Here is a 19,555-nt window from a genome sequence, read left to right on the forward strand (position 1 = left end):
TCCCTAGCCTGGGATTAAAACTCTATAACAGCATACAAACGAAACCCAGACTTCAAGAACTAGGGGATGTTTTTTCAAATGCGTTGGAGAATTTAGATAAGTATTATTAACCAACTGTGTGTGCGACAGTGGACCGGTTCAAATCTTCCCACGGGAAAGGAGAGCCCATAGAAGACTACATTGCAGCACTTAAGAACTTGGCTTTAACGTGTAAATTTGACGATCTCCACAAAGAATTGTTTGTGACCAAGTAGTGCAGTAAATCCAAACATCCAGGATAACCTATGGGCAAAATGGGAAGCAACTCTTCAGGAAGAAGTTGACATTGTTAAAAGAACTGAGTTGACAGGAAGATGTGCTAAAGCAGTTATATCTCAGAGCAAAGATAAAACAGAAGAAAACTGAGACAGAGATAAAGGGCTGGTGGCTTAGATTATTCCAAAAAATTGTTATTTAGTGACCATAAGGCAGCATGTAAAAAAGAATCTCAAGCTACTATGGTAAACTATGTGGATAGTTCAAGCCAAGGTCCTTTTTAAGGGAGATGCTTCAGATGTGGCAATGTTGGTAATTTAGCCAGTGACTAGAAATGGCCAGCACACATACAGAAATGTTTGTGGTGGGGCTTGATAGGACAATTTCACAAAATATGTAGAAGGAGGAAGGATAGGTATATACAATTAGCCAACCCTTTAGAGAATAGCATGGTGTGGAGGAGGAGGATTTGAATATAGGTGTACTTAGTATTGCGGAAGAGGTGCTGAATATTGGAACTCGAAGAAAAAAAAACATATGCGAAATGTCAATTGGAGGTATAAACAGTTCAATCAATCAATCAATCAATCATTTGTAAAGCGCACTACATACCCGCCGGGGTCTCAAGGCGCTGGGGGGGGGGCTACTGATCGAACAGCTAGGTCTTGAGTATCATCCTGAAGGTCAGCAGGTCTTGGGTCTGTCGTAGGCTCAGTGGGAGGGTGTTCCATGTCTTGGCGGCGAGGTGGGAGAAAGATCTCCCATCTGTGGTTGTTCTTCGGATGCGCGGGACGGTGGCGAGTGAGAGGTCGGTGGAGCGTAGCTGGCGGTTGGGATGTAGAAGGAGAGCCGTCTGTTGAGGTAGGCTGAGCCGGTCTTGTAGAGTGTCTTGTGTGCGTGGGTGAGGAGCTTGAAGGATATCCTCTTGTTGACGGGGAGCCAGTGCAGGTTTCTCAGGTGGGGGGTGATGTGGCCGTGGCTTGGTACGTCGAGGATCAGTCGTGCCGAGGAGGTTTGGATGCATCGTAGTCGTTTGATGAACTTGGTCAGGGCTCTCGCGTAGAGGGCGTTTACGTAGTCGAGTCTGCTGCTGATGAGGGCCTGGGTGACTGTCTTTCTTGTATCTGTCGGGATCCATCTGTAGATCTTGCGGAGCATGCGGAGGGTGTTGAAGCAGGAGGAGGAGATGGCGCTGACTTGCTTGGTCATTGTGAGTGTTGAGTCGAGGATGATTCCCAGGTTGCGTGCGTGGTCGGTGGGTGTCGGGGCTGCCCCCAGTGCCGTCAGCCACCAGGAGTCAATCAAGGCTGAAGCGTTGGAGCCGAGTATGAGGACCTCCGGCTTGTCCGAGATCAGCTTCAGACGGCTGGTCTTCATCCAGTTGGCGACAGCCTTCATTCCTTCGTGGAGGTTGGCTTTGGCGGTGATGGGGTCCTTGGTGAGGGAGAGGATCAGCTGAGTGTCGTCAGCATAGGAGATTATGTTGAGATCGTGCTGTCGGGCTACGTGTGCGAGCATGGCCATGTAAATGTTGAACAGCGTTAGGCTGAGGCAGGATCCCTGGCGTATACCGCAGATGATCTAGGGGGAGGCGGATGCTCTGGGTTCTGCCAGAGCGGAAGGAGGTGGTTTCCACTGTTACACGATTGGGAGGGGAACTTTTCCAGTTCTGTCCTGCAGGACCTTTTGTTGTGAGCCAGTCCATAGACCCACCCACCTTAGGAGGTACTGTTTTGGTATCTATTCACAAGGTGAGGGATTTGCGCCTAGAACTATCAATCTGAAGGACAATTTATTTAACATTAGTAACGCTATTTATTAGGGACACTAACCACAGATTCCTCACTGACCTCTCCATTCTGTCGAATGATCTCTTTTTCCATACATAAAAAGGTACCAATCTAGAAATCTGCACATGATCATATTATTCAGCTCCGAGTTTGAGGGCAGTCCAGAATTAAACTGACTTCAGCGTGCAGAGGTAGCAATTATTTGCAGCTCCGATGGCAGTTCCGGGATGACATGGCACCACCTGTCAGCACCATGGAGCAATGATATGTAAAATCAGGTATTCACAAGGTGAGAAATCTGCAGTTTGAAAGGGTATCCACCAGAAAGAGTGTTTACAAACGTAAATAAATTGTTATTTTCACTCATCCACAAGAAAGAGCATTAACAAAGGTAAATAGCTTGTTCTTTACACTGATCTGATGACACTAGCACATTTTATGCTTTATGTATCTGCTATGTCACTTCCAAAAATGATGTTATTATTTTTGTCTGACATTGTGAATGACCTGCATCGCGGCATGTAACTGTTTGCTGTTGAGTTTTATTCGAGCCTGCTTCTTACTTCACCCGCCATACTTGAAATGTGTAATAGTTTTAGTAAAGGTTTTGACAGTGAAATGTTTCAGTATTATTTTTGCACTTGTTTTTACCCAGTAGTTTTCTCCACACAGATGCTGCTGACAGAATACCTGGATATGAAAAATACACGGACATCTTCTGAACCTTCTGCTCAGCTCAGTTACGGCAGCACAGGCCGGGAATTTGCTGCCTTTTTTGCGAAAAAGAAGCCTCAAAGACCGAAAAACTCGCTCTTTAAGTAAGTTTGCTATTTGTCAGTGGTTACATGCGGAGCTGCCAATGTCTAGATGAACAGAAAAGTTAATAGTTCTGTCTGCCTCTAACTACTGGTACATTTATCTTCCTCGCTCTCAGTGGTCAATTGTGGGAAACATCTGTTCTAGCATGTTTGCATCTCTTTGTATGAAGTGTGTTATTCAATCAGATGCGTGGAAGAGAGCTGATATGCCACTCAACAGATCACATTTGGGCAGACATGAGAATTTTATGGATCTTATGCCACAGCAGAAAGGTGTGTGATATTGTGGGTTCAACAATCTGCCCAATTCTTGCTTACCAAATATGTACTGGTAAGGTCCTTCTTTTATGGTCTGTTTTACACTAACTCCACCTCCTCTGCTATTACTGGATATGAATGGACTGCACACCTCAGCCAAGTTGGCTACAAGGTCAGTTCACTGTGTGATGGCTGCTGATTTCTACATTCTATTCCAACCTGGAAAAGCAGAGGGAGTCCCAGTTATTTATTAGTAGGATCATTCTTCTGTAGGAGACATGTCACATGACATAGCTCTCTGGGGTAGGGTTGTCACAGAACATCAAAGTGTCCAAGACCATCCTCCGGATGTTTTGTAAATCTAGACTTCAAGATTGTTTCTTCACAGGGTAGTTGTCCATCTCATAGTGGTAGCGGGCCTCCACGGTTACCCTTGGAAGAAGAAAATTGAACACAATGACTGTTAGCAATGCTGCTGTACAGAAAGTCTTAGCTGTTTCCCACGTGTGGTAAGGGGGGATGCTTTTGGGCAATATCCTGTGTCTCCAATTGACCTGCACCATAATAGAATTTCCTTACCAAGCCAAAGCAGCATCTTGATTGAAGCCAGGAGATCCCCGCTCCGCTGCAGCGCCAGCCAGCACACACAGTTAGGATACATAGGAGACTTGCAAAACGTAAATTAAGCTGGAGGAATCCACCTCCGAGAATTACGGAGTTATTTTAGACCGCCTGATGTTCGGTAATTTCTCTCGGTTCTGACCAGGATCCACTGTTTTTCTATAAAGATATTTGTAATGTAAAAGGAAAATGTATGTCTGTTCTGCAACATGGATTGACCACGGAAAAATTGCTTCTTACAACTTATCACCTAACCACAAAACGAGTCGATCTGTCATTGTTGTTTTGAAAAGTCTAGGACTAGAACTCCATACAATCAATTCGTTCATAGGAACATCGAGAATGGCGAGGCCACTACCATTGCTACACTTCCTGCCTCACCTTAAATCATAAGGACATGTTTTTCACCCAAAGCTGTGAGTGATTAAGCGACTATAGATGAATTAAGCAATATTATCAAACATTGAAGGGCAGTAACCTTTGCAGCAGTACCGATCCCCCTGGTAATATTGGTATTGTAAATCAGACCCCTGGACATGTTGGTGTAATTCACAACGTTATTTGTGCAATTGTATTTCTGTAATGATTTGTTGGAAGGATATTGGAATCAAAACTTGCATTTTTGGGGCATAAGGCTCTTCCATTTGTATGTATTAAAATACTATGGAATGAAGGCCAGCTTTTTGAGGGTTAGCAAAATGAGCTTATAAAAAAGAAGACACTAAATTTTAGTCACAATTTAATTAATTTATAGGTGGGTCCACACTAATATTACGATGTTTGGTGAATTGTAAGGTGATTTCACCATTTGAAAAAAGTTTGTCCCCTCTTGGAATTTGATGAATCGACTGTGATATTCTCAAGGAAACTATCCTCCGCACTCCTAAAATGAGGGCACTTGTCTAAATTCATTTCTCATACACGAGATTAATATCTAGCATACAACAGCAGTAGCAGTCCATCGCTATATTCCAGTGTGTTCTATGTTAGCAGCACCAGGGTTGTAATGAGCACACAGGGTGCATGCATTCTATATTCGTGAAAAAAGAAAGCCATACCTGCAGTCTGTTCCTGGAATAGGACCTATTGAATTTAAATAACTTCCTATGGGCAAGCTGCATTAAATGAGCAAAATTCGATGAGTATGTGCACATTGTATTGTGATTACGGATACGAAAAACAAGCTTTTTAAAAAATGTGAATCAAAGTAATGTTTTGTATTTATTATATAGCATAATATTTTTAATGGGTAAAATATTTAGAACTGGCGAGAGAGCATGCAAGATCTCCATCTACCTCAAGCATCCCTTTTCCCATTATTTATGGTGAACACATCTTACATTTTAAAATAGTAACATTTCGGGACACAAAAAAAGGTTCTTGCCTTCCATGTTAATACAAGGAATGTGCATTAGATAAGGTAAACAATCACTGAATTAGGCCCCAAAGACATGCAGCGCTTAGAATTGGGCCTAATTTTCAAGTGCTAAGAGTACAGGTACATTGGGAGCATGACCTGTGTGTCATACACGCAGTAATCTGCTCTTACTTCGTAGGTAGCCCGCACCTCTAGTTTGCCTTCAAGAAAGATTGCTGTTTATTGCCTTACCTGTAGTTCATTGGTAGAACCCCGTGTTCCCTTGCATAATCTGTTTGTGCTGTAGTTGGTGAAATAAAAAAACCTGTACGTTTTTTGTAAAGCTAAAGCGCTATTCTTGATATTTACCATTGAGATCTATTGTGTGATTGTTGAGTTCGGAGTCTCGACCCCTCACTACCTCCCTAAGAAGTCTTGGTCTGCCTGCCCCCTGTCCTGAGAGTCAAGTGGTGAAGTGTGTGAGGGCGTCGACGTTCCATGGTGCTCAGTTTTCAGTAACCTCTGGCATTGGGACAGCAGTGGTAAAAAGACCAACTACCTCCATTGTTGTTCAATTATCCCAGTTTACCCTTGAACACCAAAATGGATCTGACGGGCACACCTTCGGTCCCTTCCCGAGGAAAGGGAAGGTTTCCAAAGCTGGCTTGTCTAACAGCATGTCATCCTGTGCTGACGCATTTCTTTATTAGAGTCTGTGATCGTCACATACATACAGCTATTACAGAAACGAGGTGTGGTGATGTGGTGTTGTGACCGTAAAGTCCTATGTCTCAGATAGAACTATGAATTCTCTAGGTAGATATAATCCACTCAAGAGTGACTCATAATTCTGCATTTTGGTTGCGTGCTGCTATCTGGTTTACAATTTCCATCACAATTATGCTAGATTCTGGCATGCAAAGTTACATTCTACTTGTCTGCTTTCTGGCCCCGTTTAGTTATCTCAGGATGCTTCGCAGTTTTTTTTTTAAGTTTCTCTTCATATACTTAGGATTCACTGGCTTTGGCTTCCGGATTAAACATTTTTCAGCTGGGTGTGTTCTCTAAGCACCAACAAGGAAGTCTATAATTCACGGAATAAAGTTTGATTGCAAGTGCGCCCCTGTTTGGTACCGGAGGTCATGCATTTTCTGTTTTTGAAACCAAAACATTGGAACTCTTTTTTAAATTATTGTTGCCTATAACTCCATGTTTTTTCTTCCACCTCATGACCTTTCTGTTTGGGCTCTGTGGTACAATTAGGCGCATCGAAACACCCAGGAACCACTTTGACCATTGGTAGGCGAGAAAACAATACCATTAATTGCCACTTTCACAAATAACTGACTGAAAGTGTTCGATTTTTTTTAATAGCCCTGCCCAATATTGATGCACTATTAAATATGAGTTTTTTTCTTATTATAGATTCTAGTTTGGGATATGGATTGCGGCATTTAGCTTTTGTCATGCAGCATCACAGTGTGAACATTTCTCTACTGATTTCCTGTTTTTTGTCTTTCTCAGTACTTTGGCATTTCAGAAAATTAACATTGTATTTCCTCGTGGGTTTGTATTGCATTTCTACTTCTCTCACTGATCGGTGGTGTCAATTTCATCACGTCAGCATTTTGACCTTCAGTGAAAAACAACCCATGAGGGAATCGACAACATTGATTAGTTGTAGAAGAACGATTGTAATCATAGTCTTTTGGGAAATTAGAACCATTTACTTTACCAAGTTTGAAGAAAATGCTACATTTTAATCTAAATAGAATACCTGGTAACAGTAGATGGAAACATCGGAGAAATGGTTTATGTATGGCATCAACACTTAGAAAAACAAAAAACATATTGTGTAACCCCTCACTATAGTTCTGTTCTGCACAAATATATTTCACTTCCTCTGCTCGACCCCCCTACCAACAAAAAGAACAGTACTTTCTGAGACTACAGCTCCCATGAGTCCAAAAATGATGACCCATTATCTACACCAGTCACAACTGTCCTTCGGGTACTTAGTCCCCAAAGACCACCAGCATTTTGTCTGCGAAACCTGCAGTGGAAATCTGATGCCTAATTAATCCTGCTTCTGTTCCGGTCCAGTCAGAAAAGAGAAAGGGTGAAGGATTTTGTCCTTCCAGTGGTCATGTGACCCCTTCATGGTAAAGACCCTACCCGGCAGGTCAAGTGCCCTCACCGTTAACGCTCTTCTACAGGATGCTATACATAGCAGCATCACCAATTTAGCCAAAAAATTACTTTCTAAGACGTCATTGCCAGGCCAGAAAGAAGACAATTAAAAATCACGTTGGCATCCCACAACTGGTGGAAAGATCAGTCTAACTCTTCTGATAAGCCAACTGACAATAGGATGTTCCCCCAACAGTACTCTGTTAATGAGGGTGAGTCCTGCTGAAATGGCTATCCTCACCGCCTTAATTGGTCTTAAACTAGCCCAGTCTCTGCCAGTGGGGATAAATTCAGTATGTCTTGCTCCTGTAGGACCTAGAGCTCACCTAGAACACGCACAGGGCTTTCTCCTGTACACCAAAGGGTATCATTTGATTGTACTTTCTCCCCAGGCGCATTGGATGAGACACGCAGTGAAAGGCCTGGTTTCTCTGAGCGTCTCCTCTTATCCTCCAGGCCATCAGTCGCAGAGATCCCTCCAGTATTTGCTGGTATGACCTCCCTTTACCATCATACAGAGTTTTCAGAAGCTGGCAAAAAAAGAATTGGAGATTCTCCAGTATTAGGGGTGTCTTTCATAGATTCACATGCTTGAATATTCCCCGTCGTCGAAGTGTGAGTCCCACGGTACATAAAGATAGCAATAATGCTAATATATATATATATATATGTAATAACATAACACATAATAAACTAGAGATAATACACACTGAAAAACCTTTACAAAGGTTCCCCCATAGGAATGCATTATAAGAGAAAAAACTCATTTGCAACATATCAGTGTCATTATGTTAGTCCAAACTGCAGCCAATCAGGCTCAAGCACCCTCTAGAACCTTCTCCTCAGAAGCTAAAGCCCTCAGATTTTCTACCGCACGTCGTGTGAAGGGAGTCTCCCTGAGCTCTGCTCAGTTTTTTCTTCATTACAGCTTTACTACTTCAGTTTTTCAAGATGTCAAGTAAGAAGTCTTTGTTCAGGCCTTGCTCTTCCTGTGGGAAACTGCGTTTGTTTGAAAAGGACCCCCACCAAAAGTGTATTTACTGTTTATATCCTGAACACAAGGTGGCTGATTGTAAGTTCTGTAGAACTTTTCCAGCTAAGACTCTCAGAGACAGGGAAGGTCGTCTTCTTCTGTGGTTGAAGCACCTTCAGGACAAGGACGCAGTTTTGTCAGACGCAGAGAGTTTTCAGTCAGGTCCTTCAACTTCTGCTTCCAAGCGTGGCAGTGTTCAAGAGTTGCCTTCTCCTTTTCTAAAGAAGAAAAAGCTGGCCTTGGCAGTAGCTCCTACTACTGCTGTGACTACTCCCACGAGACCTGGCTCTCAGGCGTCATTTCCAGGCTCTTCGAGTGTTCTAACACTTCAGTCAGCGCGGTCGTCGACGGGCTCGTCGACGACCGTTCCATCCACGAGATTGGCTGCTGTGGCTTAGTCGACGTTTACTATGACGACGACGTCTGCTTCATCGTCGTCGACGACCGTCTCGTCGACGGCCGGCACGTCGACGAGAGTCTCCACCTCCACGGTCTCGTCGACGATCCCCGTCGTCTCGACGGCGAAGAAGCTGCCGTCGACGAAGAAAACATCGTCGACGCCTAATGTCCCGTCGACGAGTTCAAAGGCGACGACGGTCCCGTCGACACAGAAAACTCCGTCGACCAGTTCGTCGACACAGAAAACTCCGTCGACCAGTTCGTCGACGACCCCGTCGACGAAAGCTTCGTCGACAAAGAAGGTCACACCGAAGGATTCGTCGACGAAGTTACCGTCGACGAAGGCTCCGTCGACGGTTGGAGCAAAACACTCGTCGTCGACGAGTACATCTAAAAAATCACCGTTACCAACAGCTGTGTCTACATCTTCATCGTCGACGGCTGCTCCAGGGAAAGCATCTTCGTTGACTACCTCATCGACGACGACGGCTCCGTCAACGGCAGTCTTGCCTTTACATTCTGGTACGCAGCAGGCAGGCGTAGCATCCACAGGATCAATGTCTCTCGCCACAATGCCCTTAGTGCCTTTGGACACTTCAACCTCACCAGTTTTTACGGAGCCTTCCATGAGAGGTTTCCAGGGATCCGCACTTCAGTTGCCACCTCCAAGTCTCCAACCACCTTCGCCAATGTTCGCTACTGACCAGGAAACGGACTCCATTGCGGACGACGATGTTCTTGGTGATGCCCACAGTCCATCAGACTCAATTATCAAGTGTCAGGACTCCAGTTCTGAAGATGGTGAGGAGGAGGACGATGACCACCAGCAGGAACAATGTATACAGGTTCCAATGGCAACTTTCCCAGTCTCTCTATTTTCCAACCTCCAGCATATGCTGGACGATTACAATAGGAGATTTCCTCCAACACTTTAGGGTACGCCGTGCCATACTGTATCTGAGTCTGCGGAGCCTTCTCGGCACCAGCATCAACCTTCAGAGCAGATAGCTCTTCCAGAAGGGCCCCGTCAACCCATCCCCACTGATGTTCATCAAGATGTGGAGGATGAGACAGAGCCAGATAGAGAGGAAGGAGAAGTTCTCCAGGATACGGATGACGACCAAGACCCGGATATGGCCGAATTAGATGACTATCGAACACAGACGCCCTCTCCTCAGCCAGGCGACTCCGGTGATTCACCTCCGGTTGACATCGCTAGCTTCCATATCTTGATGGATAAAGCGGCAGAGCGCTTCAAATTGCCAAGAGCACAGCGAGAGGAAGACTGCTTTCTCTACGATTTTAAAAACAAGCCTTATAAACAGGTCCACACCATACCTATTATCGACTTTGTGTGGAAGGAGGGTATAAAGATCATGCACGCTCCTAACTCCTTGCCTGCTCAACTCCCTCGGCTGGAAAAGAAATATAGGGCACCGACTGGTTCGCCCGCTTGCTTGCTCTCGCATCCTAAGCCGGATTCGGGGGTGACCCAAGCAGCGCAACGGCGAGGACGTAACCCTGCGACTCCTATCATTACTGCACCTGATAGAGAGGGTCGGCGTTTGGATGCGATTGGGAAGAAGTTTTCATCCATGGCGTCTACGTCAGTCCGTGCCGCAAATGCATTGGCCATTTTAGGTCGTTTCGACCGTCAAATGTGGTCTGACATTTCTGCGTTAGTCTCTTTGATTCCGGAGACATCTAGAGCGGAAGCGCACCAGATCCTTCAGGATGGCAGGAGGGCCTCAGAAGAGATGATCGACTGTGCTGTGGACGTTGCAGGGACTGGTTTCCATATCATTGCCAGTGCTGCGGCTCTCCGACGTCAGGGTTGGTTAAAATCCACGTCGTTTCGGCAAGAGGTCCAATCGAGGATACTCGACATGCCGTATGACGGTGAGTCTCTCTTCGGCTCTCACGTCGATGAGGCACTGGAATCAATAAAGAAAGACACTGATACGGCAAAATCGCTTGGATCCTTGCAATTCAAAAAGCAGCCCTTTCGTGGCGCGCGTGGACGAGGCACTACTTCCAGCTCCTTTCGAGGAGGACAGTCCCAGTACCGCCAGTACAATCAAGGAAACCAGCGGTACTCCAACCAACAGTCAAATCGTCAACAGCAATCAAGACCCTATAGAGGCAAAACTACCTATAGGGGCTCCAATAACAAGCGTCAATGACTTTCAAGTTCCGCACAGAGTTGGAGGGCGAATCTCGCAGTTTTATTCCCAGTGGTCCATGATAACATCGGACCAATGGGTATTAGACATTGTGCACAGGGGTCATGCCTTGGAGTTTACAGAGATTCCTCCAAATTCTCCACCATCAGGCCCGCCACTTCCACATCTCGAGGAACTACAACATCAGGTGCGTCTTCTAGTGGAAAAGGGAGCAGTCGAAGTGGTTCCTGTATCTCAGCGAGGGAAAGGTTTCTACTCCCGGTTTTTCCTCGTTCTCAAGAAGACGGGAGAGTGGCGGCCCATTCTAGATTTGAGAGCTCTCAATTTGTTCCTAAAACAGCAATCTTTCCGCATGCTGACGCTATCAGAGGTCTTGCGACTTCTCTCCAGCGGAGATTTTCTCACAACAATAGACCTGCAAGACGCCTATTTTCACGTGCCAATACTCCATCGGCATCGCCAGTTCTTGAGGTTCAAAGTGGGTCACACACACTACCAGTTCAGGGTGCTACCTTTTGGCCTACGATCGGCTCCTCGTGTCTTCACGAAAGTTTTGGCTCCAGTCATGGCTCATCTGCGCCTTCAGGGAGTTCAGATCTTTCCTTATCTGGACGATTGTCTTCTAAAGTCCCAATCTCCTCTACAGTTGGCTCACGACACACGTCTATGTCAGCAGACGTTCGAGTCACTGGGGTTAACCATCAATATGGAGAAGTCACATTTTGCTCCACTGCAAAGACGAAACTTCCTAGGAGCGATTCTAGACACGGACCTGTCAAAAGCTTTCATCTCCCTCGAACGTCATCAAAAGATAGTCCGTCTGGTCTCTCTCATCCGGTCAAAACAGTCAGTTTCTGTGCGGACGTTAAAGTCGTTTCTGGGGATGGCTTCGTCCCGTATCGGACTGATCCAAAATTGCAGGTTACGCACTCGTCCTATACAGGAAGAATTGGACCTGCAATGGCGCCAGGTGTCGGGGTCTTTCAACGAACTGGTGAGGGTAACGTCCCGCATGAAGGACAATTTTAGATCATTAACAGTTAGCCATGTTTAAGGAATCTGTTGCACGGTCTGTGAGTGAAGAACAGAGCAGCACCTGAAACTTTGACCTTTTGGTTGAACTTGAGATGAGAAGTTCTGTAGCAAAAGCAGGAGTGAAATGCATATTGGCAGTTAACTAAACATTGGCTGCACATCACAAAACGCAGACTGGTCACACACAATGGTTGAACCAATTTTAGTTTTTTCCCCCGTTGACGACAAACCCTAGTCGCTGGAGAAGACTGACTGTCATCTCCTGGTGGAATTGCGAGCATGTAGTAAATTGGTCAATTAGGATATTATTTTCAAGGTACCTTAGTAGGTATGTGGCCTTGACTGTAAAGAATTCCTTTGTCTGCCTCAGTGGCTTGGTAAAGCACCAAGATTTAGATAAGAGGCCGAACAGCTGGACCTGAAACCATGAAAGCCTCCCCTTGCCTTAAAAACTAGAGGAAACATGTTTGAAATGCTTAACTGGGACCACCAGGTGTGCATCCTTTATGTTTACATTCAATCCCCTCGCTGGAAGACATCCCTGAAAAGGTGGATACCTTCCTTTTTAGGTCTCGCCCTGCCACTCATCGCGAAACGATGTAGCAGCGAGACCTATAGCCGTCAGCTCTGCTTACAACGAGCCAAGAGGGAGACAAGAGATGGGCACGCGGAACCTGCCGGAATCAGATCAGGTCGCGCGCGCGTTTACCATCTCCTGGCTCCCTTGAAAGCCTCCAACACACACAGCCACACCTCCCCCTGCTTTCGCACACACTCACACACACACACACAAGCACACACACAGAGAGATACACACACGAGCGCACATACACGCACGCATACACACGAGCGCACACATACAGAGACCCCCCCTCCCCGCTGCACGCACACACACGCGCGCGCGCAGAGAGAAAACCCCCCCTCCCCTGCCGCTGCCCCCAGTACAACTAAGCCCCACTCACCGCATCGACGCCACTCCGGACTGCTACAGCCTCCGCGGGGCTCTCCCTCGGGCATGGGAGCCCCGCGTCACCACTGCTCCTCTAGCCAGCCACTCTGTGGGTGCGGGCTTCCAGCAGAAAACGGAAGTCCCGCCCCACGACAGGTTTCGGCAGTTCACACGCACGTATTGTCTCATCAGTGTCTCCGGTGCTACGGGGCCCGCTGCATGCTAGACAACCTCAAGAGGGCCATCGAGAACGGTAAGCGGCCGCTCCTGCTATGTAAAGTGCAAAAACCTAACTACCCGCCGTGTTTCCTGCGAGCATTCATTGGGGTGTGGGTCACGGTGCTGCTATTTGCCGTTGCAGGCGGCAGGGTGAGCCCTGTTAAAGGAGCACGACGTGAACTAGCCCAGGCCTGCACCAGTTTCCCCGCAGACCAACTCCAGATAGAACTGAAGTGCTTAGAGGCCTTTGCCGGACCATGGATAGCGCCCACAAATGTCCCCGCCCGTGCGTGTTCTCGGAAGCGCCCTGCTCTGCAAGGTCCTGGTGCACGCATTTACTTAGTGCTGTGTCATACATTTTGGGGTGCCATGCTTTGGAGCAGGGGCTCTCCGCTGCCCCCAAGATAAAGGGAAAATCCTTCAGCTGCACTTTATTTTTATTTTTTTTGTAGGGCATGGCTCGCCTGTTTTGTTTAATAACTTACAACTATTCATTGTAGCGTGGCACCCATTGCACGAGCTCTGTGCTTTCAGCTTCAAAGCTCCATCTCCCCGTAGTATGCCCTGCCTCCCACCATCAAAAACATATTTTACTCTCCTTTCACCCCGCTACCGGGTTAAAAAGTTGATCATCGGCCGGGCTCAGCGTCTGGATCATCTCTACGGCGCAGGAGCCAAGTGAACGGCTGCTGAGCCAGCCCTAGACCTCCCCCACCTCCCCCCTCCCCTCCTCCCATGCAGCAGCTAATCAGCTGCCCAACAACTTCGGACTCCGTGCAGTAAATAGTAGGACAATCAACCTGTTCGGTCTCCTGTTGTTGAAATATCAAAGGTGCCTGCTATCTGCTTGCTGCATTACAAGTACCAGACAATTGCCCTTATCAGACATGCATGCTACCTTTGCCTGTTTAGCCTCCGTTTGTGGTGCTTTCATTTTAGGAAGTGGTGAACAGGTCTTCCTCGCCAGCTGGAGCCCGCCAGGCCAAGGATCGAATTTGTTGCACTAGGGAAGTTATCTTCATGATTTGCCAGGAAATGGCTCCCATTTTTACAGTGGAATGACATTAAAAAAAAGTACACAATATGATCTTTTAACAATCTGTGGAAATAGCAAGCAGTTCAACTTTAATGTTCTATATCTCACTTTCGAAAAATGCCGCATTTGAAAAGGTATAAACTAGTAATTTTTAGACATTCGTTTAAAATGGACATGGGCGGCTGAACTGCATATGTTCCCTAGTTAACCCCAGGCATTTTCGAAGTACTTGCAAAGCTGGGCCAAAAACCTAGCATCAACGTCAGTATCTGGCTGGTGGTTTAAAGCCTTAGCTACTATTACTATTGTCCTTTTTCACGATGCATATACTTCTAATGAGATACTCAAATGAGAACAAAAAACCTATGTTAATATTTTAAGAATTCTACCTCCCAGGCGATCAAAAGAGTTTAGCCATATCAATAGCCTTTGTTATCTTGCACATCAGCTTGATAACTCAGAGAGGATAATGGGCATTTGTTCTTTTTACCGCCTTTCTATAAAATAAATAAATGCAGTGAGGTTGTCCTTAAAACTTCAATATGTAATAGTTATTTTAGTGCGCCTGTTTTCACTTGTTTTTCTACCTCCCTTTGTCCCTCTCATCCTCTCTCATCCTCAACACCACAGCATCACTCAGCACCACTCAACGCCACAGCACCACTCATCGCCACAGCACCACTCATCGCCACAGCACCACTCATCGCCACAGCACCACTCAACACCACAGCATCACTCAACGCCACAGCATCACTCAACGCCACAGCATCACTCAACGCTACAGCATCACTCAGCACCACTAAAAGCCACAGAATCACTCTGTGCAACCATTCAACAACAACTGGTTCTAATATGTTCTCTCAATGTTTCAAGCTTTATTTCAAATGTCACAAAAAGATGTTAATATTTCACTTCTATTCTTGGATTTTCATCACAATAAAATACACTGAACATAATCTTCCCAAAAGTTATTTACAAAAGTTTAAGTTATTGCCATTATATATTACAATAACTTTTATTTAAGTATTAATTATTTTAAAAAATAAAAGCCATTGTTATTTGTAATATTAATACATCTAAGTCATGTAAATACAACACATATTGCATTACAAATGCTATAGGTGTCACGTTTGCGAAAGTTAAAACTATTGGCATTGTAAATGACTATCAGCCAGATTCATGAAGGTACCAATCTGCGATTAGCAAATTGCAAAAATTTGCGATTCGCAGTTTGAAAATCGCTGCTTGGAATTCATGTACAAATGCGATCAAAAAATGCGATTCGCTAAAGATCGCTATTGCAGATAGCGATCCTGCCGCAATCGCAAATTATTCGCAGAATCGGCATTTTCCTATGTTGAAATTGCGATGTCGCAAATAGCGGTATCGCTATTTGCGATCTCGCTTACTGCGAGATCGCAAAAACAGGAAGTCGCATTTCGAGCCCACTGATGACATCACAACCAGGAAGTAGGCTCACCACACCCACAAACAGAACACAGAGCCAGGGAGCAGGAAACTGAGGAGCACCAAAACCAACACTGTGCAGCACCCCAGCCGGAAAAAGTTTGCCAAGATGTCCCAGGATGCAGCAGGGAGCAGTGGGCAGGAGAGAAAGAGGAAAATTAAGTTTTCCGAATTAGAACTGGAGCACCTAATTGAGGGGGTCTGCAAGGATTATGCCCGGCTCTTTGAAAAAGACTCCCGGAGGTTGCCAGAGGCACAGAAGCGCAGGATCTGGCAGCGCATCCGCGCGAAGGTCAATTCTGTTGGTGTGACCCAGCGCACAACTGACGAACTAAAAAAGCGCTGGTACGACCTGAGAGGTCGTTCTAAGGAGCGGATTGCTGAGAGGCTTGGGGAGCGACTGGCCACCGGTGGAGGGGATCCTGTAGCCACACCGAACACCCCATTGGAGGACCTGATTGAGGACACCATTGCGCCTGAAGCCTGCGTGGGGGTCCTTCAGCTGGACTCATCTCGACCCAGCCAACAACCTGAAGGTAAGTGCCATGCGACTGCGACCCAGTCCCCCAACAATGCCCTTAAGTCCTGAGCTAGCAACATGACATCCCCAACAATGCAGCCCATGCTCACCAAAAAAGCCCCATTGCATTGTGGAAGTTGTAGTGTAATCGTGTACCCGCAGTTAGCCCAACACTGCCAGAGCAGTCAATGCAAAGTAAATCCAAAAGCCAGTCAGGGAAAGCAAGGCTGCATGCATCTATCAACATTGCATGCGCAAGACACATGACTTTAATCATGCACCCTTTCACATTACAGGTGCAGGTGAGCAAGCCAGCACAGACAGCGAGGCGCTGCGCATCGCCGAGAGCCAGGAGGACACTGAGGGTGAGGGCCAGTCCTCCCAACTACCCGGCCCATCACAGCCACCAGCAGTGCTACCACCACCACCACCCCGTGCGGACAGGGCCACCCCTGCAGCCACAGCCGTGCAGCCAAGACCCCAGCAAACAGCCACAGCAGTGGTACAGGCTCCACCACCACCACCCCGGAGGCAGACGAGGCGCACAGCTGGTGCCAGGTCACACACCAGCGCACTGAGGCGCCAGGGCCCAGCAGGCACCGGCAGGGCACTTGAAACACCAGATCCAGGCCTGGTCATCGAACGCCGCATGCTGGCGGTGCATCGCACACAGGCGCGTCACATGGCAGCAATGGTCACACAGATGCAGGCGAACGGCCAACACATAGCCCAGATGACCGCTGCAGTCCGTGAAAACAACCAGCTGCTTGTAGCCCAGCAGGACATGACCCGCCGACGCCACCGCCAACTACTGTCCCGCCTATCGGCCTACACTAGGTCCAATCATGTAGTAGGTAATGCTACATCACAGCTGGCACGAAGGTCACTCGCCATGCAGGCCCAGATGGTGCAGTGTTGCCAGGATGTGGCGAGGTCACTAGACCTACTCACCGCAGCAGTGCTCGGCCGCCAGGCCACTGCCCATGAAGAAGCAGAGGGGGCTGATGACGCAAGTGAGGCTGCGTCAACCAACAGCAGTGCATCCTTGCCAACAACGCCTGCACGTCGCCGCAGCAGCAGGGCAACATCAGCAACTGGGGCCAACACCGTCCCTCAGGATGCAGAGAGACGACTTGGGGCGTCTCGTCGTCACCGACCGTAAGGACTCACACACTCTGAGGGAGGCCATGCAGTCAACCCCTGCTAACCCCCTACACCAGCATGGGGAGGTATGGAGCAATACTTCCTCCATCAGACAGTTCAATGATTAAAGGCCAATTTATTGTGCATACACAATAAAGAATAATGGTCAAAGATGATTCACACTCATGTCATTATTACATTAGTCATGCATGGGTGCAGTGTTGTGATAGGGGAATGGGTGCACTAGAAACAGTGAATAGTGATGTGGTTGCGGCGCCTGTGTCCCTCAGCAGGATCTTCTCCACGTGCATGACGTACATGTGGAGGCGGCCGGTTGTCACCTTCAGACTCACTGCCAGATATCTCCACTGGTATCCTGCGCTTGGTAGCAATGTTGTGGAGTATTGCACACACGGCCACGACGCGGCAGCAGACGTCTGGTGTGTATTTGATGGCCCCACCAGTCTTGTGCAGTATGCGGAAACGGCTCTTCAATAGGCCAAATGTCCTCTCTATGCAATTTCTTGTCCGTATGTGTGCAGCATTGTAACGCCGTTGCTGTGGTGTGGCAGGGTTGAGGTATGGGGTGAGGAGGTACTCACGTAGACCGTAGGCGCTGTCACCTGCGGGTAATGAGCAGAGGGTGAGTGCCTATTCTGCACAGATACATGCTTAAAGTGTAGTATTTGGGGACATGTGTACTTACCCAGTAGGTGTCCTTCACCAAAGTCTCCCCTTGCCAGTCGTGTGTGAATGCCGCTGTGCCGGAAGATGAAGGAGTCATGTGTGCTGCCCGGATATTGTGCCACTATATCCGTGATGTAATTCTTTGCGTTGCACACCATCTGGATATTGAGGGAGTGGTAGGACTTGCGGTTGCGGTACATGTATTCCGTTTGTGCTGGTGGGCAGATGTGGATATGGGTACAGTCAATGCATCCAATAACATGCGGAAAATTTGCAATGTTGTAGAATTTGAGCTTGGTGTCATTTAGGTCCTGTTGGGTGGTGGGGAATGAAATGTAGTGGTGTAGCCGGGTCAGCATTGCATCCAGGAAACTCCTTAGGCAGCGGGACATGGTGGGCTGGGATATACCCCCAGCGACAGCAACTATCCCCTGGAAGCTTCCGGAGGCCAGTAGGTGCAGGCTGCACAATACCTGTATATGGGTGGGAACGGCATTGGTTCTCCTTGTTGGATTCTGCAGCAGGGGGTCTAGGTCCTGGATCAGCTTGATGATCATTGGGCCACTTAGGCGGTACTTGGCATAGATTTGCTCCCTGGTTTGGCCCAGAAGGGTGACCCGCTGCCGGAATATCCGCTCCTGGATCCTACGCCTGTTCTGTGCTGCTCGCTGCAGCCTACGCCGCCTGACCACCATGTAGAGTCCTGGCATTGTGAGAGTCCTCAGTCTCCAGCTGCATTTCCTTTAGTGTGTTTGCTCAGGCCAGCACCTGTATGCAGTTAACATTAATCAACTTTTTTTTTTCTTTGCTGGTTACCACCTGGTTTGGGTTCTCCTTAAATTGCGCGTCACTATTTGCGATTTTCGTGTTTTTCGCAATCTGCGATTTTTCATGAATGGCAATAGCGAATATTTAGCGCTTTCGCTAATGATTTTGCAGAATCCTTGGATTCTCGCTATTTCTTGTTCGCAAATGGGCAGGTTTCAGGATTCTGCAAATTTATTAGCGAATTCGCTATTTTATTTTAGCGCTACCGCACTTTTGCGACTTTCAATTTCATGAATTGCTTTTACTCAATTTGCGGGCGCAATTGCTAATTCGCAGCAATTGCAATCGCAAATTAGCTTCATGAATCTATCTGAAAGCTATTAATTTCGCTATTTTCAAAACCAACACATATATAAAAAAATTGTCATTTACAATACCAATAGCTCAAACTTTCCTAATGCGAGACCTATTGCATTGCAAATGCTTGTTACAATGGTGATTCACCTGCCACCCATTGAACTCTCTGAGGATGATTGCTAGTTTGTATCCCTTGTCCTTTTTCTGGACAAAGAAGAATAGAATACTGAGGAAGTCTCTGCAATGGAGTGTTGTCCTTCGTATTGACCCTTTCCTTACCAGGTCTTTCACCTTCCTGCCTATCAGGGTAAATTCTCATTGCGAGAAGATGAGGTGGTGAGGTTTCTTTCCCTGTACAGTTGAGCCATGGAACTCTATTTGGAGTCCTCTCACTGAACCAATATAAGTCCTGCCTCCTGTGAATGAAGAGAGCCAGCCAACCTCCCACCTCTGACGGATAAAAAAGAGCA

The 19,555-nt window shown here is 47.0% G+C and overlaps 1 protein-coding gene across 1 annotated transcript in view; it reads left to right on the forward strand.

Annotated features, from left to right (window-relative positions):
* Positions 1–19,555, forward strand: part of EXOC4 (exocyst complex component 4) — a 1,743,085-nt gene that overhangs the window by 528,952 nt on the left and 1,194,578 nt on the right. The window contains exon 8 of the mRNA XM_078677470.1: positions 2,718–2,863. Coding sequence (XP_078533596.1) covers positions 2,718–2,863 — 146 coding nt within the window. The remainder of the gene's footprint in view (positions 1–2,717; positions 2,864–19,555) is intronic.

The sequence above is a fragment of the Lissotriton helveticus genome, chromosome 1_1, assembly GCF_964261635.1.
Source record: "Lissotriton helveticus chromosome 1_1, aLisHel1.1, whole genome shotgun sequence".
In the NCBI taxonomy this organism is placed as follows: domain Eukaryota; kingdom Metazoa; phylum Chordata; class Amphibia; order Caudata; family Salamandridae; genus Lissotriton; species Lissotriton helveticus.